At 37.0% G+C, this 11,050-nt stretch overlaps 1 protein-coding gene across 2 annotated transcripts in view; it reads right to left on the reverse strand.

The window, feature by feature from the left end:
* Positions 1 to 11,050, reverse strand: part of ZNF385D (zinc finger protein 385D) — a 416,209-nt gene that overhangs the window by 327,395 nt on the left and 77,764 nt on the right. Inside the window, exon 2 of one of the 2 annotated variants that reach the window (XM_031058889.1) lies at positions 3,170 to 3,448. In XM_031058889.1, the coding sequence (XP_030914749.1) occupies positions 3,170 to 3,448 (279 nt within the window). Of the gene's footprint in view, positions 1 to 3,169; positions 3,449 to 11,050 lie in introns of those variants that run through there. The other variant, XM_031058888.1, reaches the window with a different exon arrangement.

An 11,050-nucleotide genomic window follows, 5' to 3' on the forward strand; every position in this document is an offset into this window, starting at 1 on the left:
CTGTCAGGAGCTGGGGCTCAGTGGCGACACGGCTGTCCCAGCTGGGCTGCTGGCGTGCCTTCTGTGGGGCTAGCCAGGCTGCCACTACTGCACGGCGACGCTGTAGTTGCTCTGCCCCAGGAGGGAACCACAGGGGTATGGTACAGTAAAGCTGCCAGACAGACAAATAAGAAACTAACAAAACATTTCAGAGTATATCTGGTTATTCAAATACAGTCCAGATACCAACAGAGCAGCAAAGAAACGCTGCTTTTAAGCCTGAAATGCACATTATTTACTGATTATAGATTTGCAGATTTTAAGAGACTTTGTGCATAAGCAACTTACCTGCTGAAATTAGGCAGAGATATTCAAGTAAAGTAGATGTTCTGTAATTCAAGTCCAACAGACAAAAGCTCCTTCACTCAGCTGCAAGTTGATGACTGTAGCGTGACAACTCTAATTACACAGTCAAATGCTAATACAGCTGAACCCTACCTCTGTTCAGCAGTCCATTGCAAATTATTTTGGAACAAAACATGGGCTTTTGTTTCACATGAATCAATCCTCCCTTTCTATTATCCCCTCGTGATACAGAACACACAAACCTATCCTGCTTCATGGGAATAATTTGGAGATGAAACAAAACGGGAAATCACAACTCCCAATATTTTTCCCAACCTTTCCACGTATGTTAGTTCCAAGAGAGCATCCAGCAGCGCAAAGGCATATACAACAGAGTTTGCGAAACACTGTATTTAGAAATTAAGTTTCCTTGTGCATAGTACAGATACTTCATTCATATGTAGAGACATACTGAGTAACTATAATGACAAAACCTTAGAAGACAATGCATAAAGCAGAACACTTACATACTTTTAATTTACAGCAGAATCTAGTCTCTAGAATTACTGTGTCACTAATGTGGACATCAACCACAACAGCTGTCTTTTGTGACAATTGGACTTCCACATAAGAAATACCATTCTCTTAAATAAAGTATCCTTCTGACATTCACTGAGAAAACAATGTGCATGTGTAACAGTTAAATCAATGACCTTCAAAAAGCACCATTTGCATGTACATGATAAATTGCAATGCTCAAGTCATAATTTGTTTAGTCATGGTCATATGTCACTTGGGCTTGCTGGGGTCTCATCAACAAAGCAATCATTTGTCAGAAAAATGTGGCCCATATTTCAGAAATACAAGTTATGACAAAACCTATAATGGTAAAAGGACTCACATGTTCTGATTTACACTCATCTCAGAAAAGGCATCTCAAAGAGTTTCTCTATTCAAAGTGAAGGGAGGATGATTACCAAAGTATTCAGTTGTTATTCAGTTCTAACTTCCAGCAAGAAATATTTTATACTGGTCTCTCTTAATTTATAGCACTCAGTTGAAGAGAACTGAACATGGTGACAGGTGAAAAATCCCTTCCTTATACTCTACCCTACATTATTTTCTCATTGGAGTGCTACTTTTGACGATATTCAAAGATCTGCCAGATTTGAAAATCCTTAAGTTTCACATAAACTCACAAAATAACTGCACTTTGAAACAAAGAGCTAGATAGTCAATCAGCTATTTTCTGACTACAAGTTGATGCAGCTACACATAACATTAAATACTCCTAAGAAGGAAGTAAGAAATATGCTGCTATACTGGTAGCTTGAGCCTCTCCGGAATATAAATGTGAACCATGATTGAAGCTCTTCAATACTAATTTAAGCATTGCTTAATTGCTGATTCTTTCATTATCATGGATTAAAGTGGAAAAATGAACTGCAGGAAAAAAATCTATCATTAGCAAAATTGTTGTGCTAATAATAACAATAACAATTCCTCCTTAACCAAAGATAGTAATAAATTAGACTGTGTTTATTTGGTTTAATAGAGAATGCATTTGTGGATAACCACATTGCACCTTTAATCAGTTAGGAAATCAATCTTTCTTTATGCATTTCCACAGCTCCTACTAATGGTAGTAGCATTTTTTTCTAAGCCTGAACTCCAAACATTGTCAAATGCTGCAGTCCCACCGGCCACAAATTTAATTGTATTGTTGAATATTATGGGGGTGTTATTTGTTTTATTGTTGTGTTTTACAGAAATGAGCAACACCTCATACAGAGAAAAGCACTCTTATCGAGTGCTTAGGCAAAATATCAATGTTATTCCCCACTCTTAGTGTGGGAACAAAGCAGAGGCTGTTAAAATAATAATATGAAGTTCTGTCTAAGGATTGTTGTTTTGCATATGCTTCTACAGGTGGGGCAGGAAGCAACACAAGGTATAAAATAGTAAGCAACATGTGTGATATGGAGAAAGAAAGTCTGAAAGTCCTAAGTCAACATATTAAGACAATTATTTCTCTGACATGGTTCACAGAAGCAGATACAAGAATGCAGTACAACCCTATACATGGTACAGCAAAGTTGAGTACTACCTGTTATTAAATTGAAAAAATTGCAACATGGTAATTCGTTTTTTCTTATCGGGGACCATCATTTGCCTCCATTATCTAATCTGCCTTAGTACAAAATGCCACATGTGTTTTTCTTTGGGGATCACAATTCGCTGTGATGATTGAAGAGTATGTCACCTACTATGAAATGCTTTCCTCAAAGCTGTCAATGAAATTATCAAAGTCAAAATAAGTTTTGTTCTATCTCTGTTTCAATTCAGCCATGATCTTGAAACAAACTTATGTTAGCTCTGGGTTGAACCCAGAATAAGCAAGCTAAAGTTAAAGAAGTTTGTGAATGTAATTCTGTGTAATGTACTTGTTTCAATTTATTTCACAACCACCTTACATTCATTAAAAGCAAGCACGCCCCTAACAAGGGTAACCTTTCTAGTAGACTGTGAAATATGGAGTATCACTGATTATGCTGAAAACCATCAAAATGTAAATGAAATGAGAAAGAATCTGAATCAACATCATTATGTAAACAAAATATAAACTGAAAACTCTTGTAATAACACAGATGGTATATGTTAAGCTACTTGCCAGATGCTAGGGATGACCTCCAGCACTCTGAAGTCACCAAAAGCCTTTGCTTTAACTTCAAAGTATTTGTTGTCTGAATAAAACAAAGTTTATATCCATATATATCAACATTGTGCACATTGCTGCAATTCTCAGATCCAAACATGGCAAAGATCTATATATTATAATGCTTACCATTATCACTTTTGAGATTTCCATTGCTGAGCTGTTTCAGCCTCTTCTGGTGGGATTTGCCGTTGTAGTGGATTTGTGCCTGAGCAGCAGAGTTTAGCTGAATGTTACAGACATTACACAAAGTGAAATTGGTGTGTTTCTTTTCTCTCTCCTTCTTTTCTTCAGTGCCATCAGGTGCCAGTTCTTTCTCACCTTCCCGGTCTGGGAGAGATGTGAAATCTGAATTGTACGACTGGTTATCAACTGGTAAATCAGGGCTCCAGGGCTTCTTCATATTTTCTGAGAAGAAAAAAACACAGGAGAAAAAATTGATGAGAACACAAAATAATATGGAAAAGATAGCAATATCTGCAAACCACTAAAAGACAGAAAATAATTTTTTGCATTTTATATTTTGACATTGTATTTCCACTCCTATTTTTTGCTTTCAGTTCAACTTTATCAGTTTTTCTCTGCAACTTGACTAACTTCACAGCCAAGTGAAGCCCAAAGCTGAGCTACCAACAGATGTGGGTCTGGCACCTCCTGTGATAACTTATCTAAGAAAGGGTAAAAACACTGCAGGAGCTGAGAAAAAAATGTGAGATAAAACAACCCTTCAGTCAATGGGAAACAAAGGGGAGAAGGTATAATTAACAGAAGAACCTCCCTCCCCTAATGTATTAGTTCAATAAGCTTAAATGCACAGATCTCACCCTTGAGTTTATTAAATATTTAGCAGCCCCAGTCATCCTCTCACCACTTCCTGTGATTGCTTTCAAGCCCAAGTCTAATAACTTCATAACTTTCTCAGAGTAGTTCAAAGACAAATAAACATGTTATTAGTTTCTTATCTTAACCACCCCGGATTATAATTGAAGGATAGTTAGTTTAGATTCAGCTAATACCAGAAATGAGCAGATAATCCCATCTGCAGAACTGCAAGTGAAACCGGTGTAACTGTGAGCTTCCATGATTAAAAGTGAGCAGAAATGGCACAGGTAAAGAAATGCTCTGAACACTGCAAACCTAATTTGCTATTCAAGGAATGCAAAATGTTATACCAACTTAGCATGTTGATGAGACCTTTATATACCATATAAATCTTTAAAATGCTTGTTCACCCAGACTTAGTGAATAAATGAAGGTCTAGACAAAGAATCTAATCTGTACTTTGAGTGACAAAATTACTGCAGCCTTAAATACGATGATGCTATTTGGTGTCTAATTGACAAATCAATCAACCTAGAGACAAAAAAAAGATTATTGCAGCTACACAAGAAAATGGGTCTTTAATGCCAGATCCAGAAGAGTTTCAGTGTCTAAAACAAGTCTCCAGATTTGGGTCTGATTACAACAAAATGCTGCAAATCATTCTTTGATAGCTTAAAATTACTTAAATTTCATCAGCTCAACTTTTTTTGACAGATCTCACAAAGATTTAAAGACAATTTTTGCCTTCAAATCAAATCACAAAGACAAATTTATCTAAAGAAGAAAATCTAAAATCTATCAATATTCAAATCAGTTTCAATCTCAGTTTTCAGATCTGCTTGATATCTGATTAGCATTGTGTTCTATGCTAACCAAACCCCATTTCATTTAAGAAAGTACAGACTCAAGTCTGAGGACCTCTGCACTTGCTGCAGATCTAAACCTCACTCAACTAGATCTGGCAGTATTATTTCAGCTTCTGTGTACAGTCAGCTCTTATCTAGGATTGTAGCTGTTGAAGGCAAGAGATGAGAAAGCAGGCTAAACAATTCATTCCAAGCAAAAGACACTGTGAGACTGTAGAAGCTTAGAAGAAAACCTGATGTTTTTCAATAGCAGACCTCTAGCACATTTCTCCTAATGGAGGGAGGAGGTTTCTCCTGAGGAAGAAGTATAAATCTATCAACCTCTCAGCCCTTCTGGAGTTTGTTCACTCCTAAGTTTCATCTGTCTAAAATATTCTTAAATTAGTAAGTTCAGTCTTTAATCAATGCAGTATAAGGATTAAAATGCAATCACAATAGAACTAGTTTTACTGAATTAGTCTAGATGCCAGTAACAGTTCAGTAATCACATTTTATATACATGTTGTGCATGAAAAAAAAAAAAAATATATATATACACAATCTATTGCATTGGTAGCATTCCCCACTAGAGAGCAGTGTGAATTTAAAATTACAAGAACAATATACCTCTAGACCTATACTGCTAGCCATATAGGCATAAGATTACTATTAAAAAAAAAAAACAAACAAACAAACAGATTTTTCAACCAGGATGTACACCTTTGTAAGCAAATACAATCTAGTAAATTAAACATTATATACTATGTGTATACATGTCTCATTCCTTTTGAAACATTTACACACATAAGCTGGCAGCCTAATAAAATGTATTAGCATATTCTTACATCCTTCTGATATTCCAGTCAAAACAATCTAATCCATTAAAGTCTTATTTTTGGCATATAGAATCTGTCTTACATTACAATTTCATTCCAGAAAACAAAATTACAAAATGCACACTCAATAACAGCACAATAAAATAATAAGGGAAATTCCACCTTGGAAATAAGTGATTTGTGCATCTACCATGTGCTTTCCTTAGAAAAGCATGTAACATCATTAGAGGTGCAATACATTTTTGTGTATGTCCCTGTCACTCTCAAATCTGGAGGAAGGGGATAATTTATAACTGGAGTTTAGGTAACAACTAAAAAAACAGAAGTTTCAGAAATATATATTACACTACAGTACATCACCATTTTCTTTACAGATACACAGTGATTTCTGAATATATAATGACACTGCTAAAGGATTAAAGGGACATATTACAAACCTTTACACCTGTAAAGCCAGTATTAAATGGCAGTAATCAAAACACTCCATTTAAGAAAAAATTGAAAATGTGAAGAAATTTTTTTTAAAAACAGAAACATTTTCTGATTAAAACATTCTGAGCCATTCTTATTCAATATTCAATATTTCTTAAGGAACAAGTAATTAAAGATAGTAAGTGATGAAGAAGAGGGAGGTATTTGAGTATAATTTGCTGACATACTTTTACCACTCCAAATACTATTTTTAAAGAAACAGGGAAAAAAAATCAATTTCTTAAAATCTTGTAAAGATCCACCACTGTTTAAACCAACACACATGTCTAACTCATGAAAGCAACAAGCCTTCAGGTCATGCATGCATCATTATATACTTCCATTTTCTGGAGTAAAAATGTTTAGGCAGCAATTTTGATTGGCAAGGAAAAGAATGCTTAGCTCGTCCTATTGGAAAATTACACAGAATATGGTTTAAAAAACTTACCTTTAAAAGTAATTTTTTAAATTTTTGTCAGTGTCTTATTGGCTTGATAATATGTGGATAAGCTTTTAATGACAACCCTCTTTCACTGCCATCATATTATAGAGTTCGTGTTGACTGTACTGGTTGCATATCTTTTAAAGTCATCAGTTTTGCAGAGAATTATTTTTTCCCCATAAAAGAAAGATAGCTTCTCAATTTTAGGGGTCCTAACGAAGCCTGCAGAGCACCAGAAATGAGTGAACTAGGCAACAAAGATCCCAAAATTTCATGCCAATTTAAATAGTGCTCTGGATAAATGCTTACATTTATTTACCCTGGGGCTCTGAACTCAATTTTGGCTCAATGATGCTTACCAGTAAAATGAACTTTGCACGACATTATAGCTTTGTGAAGTAGAAAACTGTCCCATATGGAAAACCAGCACAACTACAATTTGTAGTGTTTGCTGCCTTAGATAACATAGCTACCTCCTCGAGATTTCTGCTCTAAAATGTGCTTGAAAGTAGGGGATTAGAAATCGCATCCTTCCCTGAAACAATCCTTACCTTTTCAGCTGCAAGCCAATGGCCTACTTTCTAGTCAAGAAAACTGAAAGGAAGTATTACTCATTTGTACTACAATTGTTCTCTTTCCAGACCATCTTATCAGCATAGAACTGTATCTATCACAATGACTTTGGTTCTGTGTACATAATACTTAAACATGTTGGGTACATTCAAGAGGCCAACAGAGTATAGGAATCTCAGAGACCACTGTGTACCTAAGTCTGTTGTATTTAATGCAGACCTCCTGCCATTGATGAAGGACCTAGTTCAGCCTGGAGAAGAGAAGGCTTCAGGGTGACCTTAGAGAAACCTTCCAGTTCCTGAAGAGGCTTACAAGAAGGCTGAAGAGGGACTTTTCACAAGGCCTTGCAGTGACAGAACAAGGGGGAATGGCCTCAGGGTGAAGGAGGATGTGTTTAGATTAGGTATTAGGGGAAAAAATACCTCATTTTTGAGGCACTGGAACAAGTTACTCAGAGAAGTGGACTCTCCATCCCTGGACAGGTTCAAGTCCAAATTGGATGGAGCTTTGCATAATTTGGCCTAGGAAGATTGCCTTCCTATGGCAGCATAGCTGGAACTAGGTGATCTTGAAGGTCCCTTCCAACCCAAACCATCCTAGGATTCTACACATCTTAAAGCATAACTCCTTGTCTACTTCCCAAAAGGTTGCTACAATAAATACATTCCTGTAATAGCTGAAGGAGAGAAAAGATGGACAGGGCATTAAGGACAAAGTCCACTAATTACAATATGCAGGGATTTCTAATATTTCTTTTCAAAACTGTTGAAGACATTCAAGTAGTAATCATCAAAAATGCAGATGTTTGAATCTCGGTTACTTATTCCCAGACTTTATTCCTAGACACTTTAAATTTCACCAAGAAGCCCTATGCAGAGTCATCTCACTATGAAGCAGACTAAAGCATAAACTCAGATGTTTTGTGGTCAGAAAAATATATTCCTCTTCATTTACAGATGTCTATGCTGTAGATCTCAAATTAGATGGGATGAATTTTGCTATGCCTGTGATGTCTCTCCAAACATTAAAAGGACTGAACTTTCACAGATAATAATAATAATAGTACTCGTTTTCTGAGATGTCAAGAGATAACAAATATTGAGAGACACCATCTGCTTTCAAGAAACTGATGTTAATGCAACGTTTAAAAAAGAAAAGAGGAAAAGAGAGATTGATTATTTATCAATATCTTCACCTTGTCAGTTTTCACATATTTGGGGGATGTTACTGACTTTCTGAACCCTCTGGTAATAACTGGAATCTTCTCATCTTTTCAAATTTTATAAATACGTTTGTTCTATCTTTCAGGTAGTAGGACATCACCAGTTGACATAAGTCACTGTAGCACAGTGACTTTTGCATCAAGCTTTTAAGAATCTTCTTCACACTGTGAGTTGAGACTGTGTGCCAGGACCCTTCCCAAAACTGGTATCTCTGTGTTGAAGTTTTCCTATTTATGTTATGCTCCTTGAAGCTCCCTGCTGTGCTAGTACTTGTGATGCCTTTACCAAAAAGCCCATGAGTGCTAACTTGCCTTTGCAACCTTTAATTGAGCTCACTGAATAAAATGCTAGCTCTAGAAATGTATTCCTGGGAGAAGCCTAAAATGATCATACTGCCATCTATTTTAAACGTGGATGATGGGGGCAGGGTAGCCTGGGGGAAGGATCAGGAATACAAAAATAAAATATCCTTGGCTTCTTCCACCCCCCATTATCACTGGATGATCCCAATGCTGCAGCTTTCCGGTTTTGGTCGTGGCTGCACCTGCTCCTGGTTTAGAGCCCAGAGTGATTGAGGTCACGAACGGCCCACTCTGCACATCGCGGCTGCAGCACAACAAACGCACAACAAAGGGGACTGAGCAGCAAAGCGGTGAGAGGACACTCACAGTGGGTGAAAGCACTGCATCTGTGGAACACAGATCCCTCCCAAATGACCTCAGTAACCTTCAGGATACGCTGCAGGACTCATCTGTTTTCTCTGGATGGATGGATGGATGAATGATCGCCACTTCAGTGGAAGAGCTGCTGTGGAATGGGAAGCTACTGGGTTCTGAAATGCTTTTTAGAAACCAATCAATTTCTCAGGATCTCCTTCTATTTGAGCCTTTCTGATTAAATTTAAATACCCAATGGCACATAATACAATAAATTTGATGTGAAAATCTGGAAAATATATGCATTAAGTAATTTTACACTGTAGGAAGGCTTTTCTACTATGGATTTTAGTAGCAAGAATAATCACTTGTTTCTAGAAATTGAGGAAGATTTTGTCAAGTCATACACCCAAGAGATAAATTAATAGTCAGTGATAAAACTGTGGATAAAACTCAGAATCTCTTCTTGCTGTGTGCCTAATACAGCTCAGATCAAATCACATTTAAAGTCTATATTTACCAAATTTTCTCTTTAAAAATTCCACACAAAATAGAGTAAAAGAGGCATCTTAGCAGGGGGGCAAGAAAAGTCAGGGAGGGAAACATCTTATTTTCTTGTTTATTGTTTCTCTGCATCCTACCAGCTGCAACCAGTCTGATCACTGCTGCTAGCTGCTACACCACTTCAGTCATCCATGGGAATAATAAGAAACTCATAATCATCATCATCTCAGGTGTTTTTGTGAAGTCTAAGAGGAAAATAATCTCTAAAGCAAAAACTGCATCAAGCAAAAGAAATAAAGGCACGTTTTCCACGTGTGTTTATTGCTGAGGGGGAATGATGTAAAATGAGATTGACATTATTTGGGGTTGAAGGGCTTTATAATTTTATGTCTCTGTCCCAGGAGTACTCCCAAGAAATGCTTCTCTGCCAACTGAACCCTATAAGAATAGATACTTATCCATTTGAAACAGGCTTATTGTATATTTGTATACCTTAAGCAATAGCACAGAAAATAAAAGCCTGGGCTTTTGTTTTGCTTTGCCGGGAGAGCACTCAAATCTTTCAGGAAAGGCTGCATTTCAATGCTGCAGCAAATGAGCAAACCCCAGCCTAGCTCCCATCACAGCCACATGCACCAAGAGATCCTAAAGGAACTTACAGATGGACTAAGCAGAAGAAGTTCATCGTTTCTTGGTTCAACAGTTCCCTCGTGCCAGAAGCAACTAACAGACATCTCATAGTCTGAAAATATACTGCAGTCAGTTTTTTAATTGAGTTCTATAAAAAGAGCTAAGCACTAATCAACACCATATGTTATTCAATTAGCTAGTAATACATATCTATTTCTCAAGCCTGTGCTAACATAATGGAGCACTTTGGGTGGTTTGGAACTATTTAAAGGCTAAGTAATTAATTTGCAAACATCAGCTTCTAAAATCTGAGTAGCACTACAGTGATGACTTACAAGCCATGAAAACTCCCTCATTTGCTTTCTATTCAATCTGTTTTCAGAAACAGTCCTTGTGAAAACCAAGATTTCTGCATTAAATAGGGCCAGAAAAAGACACAGGTTCAGCTATGGGTGTGTTATTCAGGTCCAGAGAGATGCTCCTCTCATGCAGGTAAAGTGAGCAGCTCCTGTTTCCTCACTTCCCTCTCCACCAGCAGTATATCTTGGTACAGACCTTGTACCTGAGGCAGTAATTAGCATGACAAATGATAGAGCTAGCAAAGCTGTACTGGCTCTGCCTACCAAGAAAATTTGTTGCTGTCAAGCAACCTGAAGTGCATTATTTTATTCCATATTCTTGATTTTTGCATACGAAGTTGTGCTCACAGCCTCGAAACTCAAAACTCCTGTTAACAGCAGTCAGAGTTGTCCGAGCTCAAAAAAAAAAAGGGACAGAAACATCCAACTACAATTCTGGCTGCCTCTGTTGGACAAAACCGTAGGTTTAGCAATATTTCTGAGAAGGTAGGCAGTCAGAACAGGTTTCAAAGGGAAGGGAAGGGAAGGGAAGGGAAGGGAAGGGAAGGGAAGGGAAGGGAAGGGAAAAGAAAGGAAAAGAAAAGAAAAGAAAAGAAAAGAAAAGAAAAGAAAAGAAAAGAAAAGAAAAGAAAAGAAAAGAGATCGGAAG

The sequence above is a fragment of the Geospiza fortis genome, unplaced genomic scaffold (genome assembly GCF_000277835.1).
Source record: "Geospiza fortis unplaced genomic scaffold, GeoFor_1.0 scaffold231, whole genome shotgun sequence".
NCBI lineage: Eukaryota > Metazoa > Chordata > Aves > Passeriformes > Thraupidae > Geospiza > Geospiza fortis.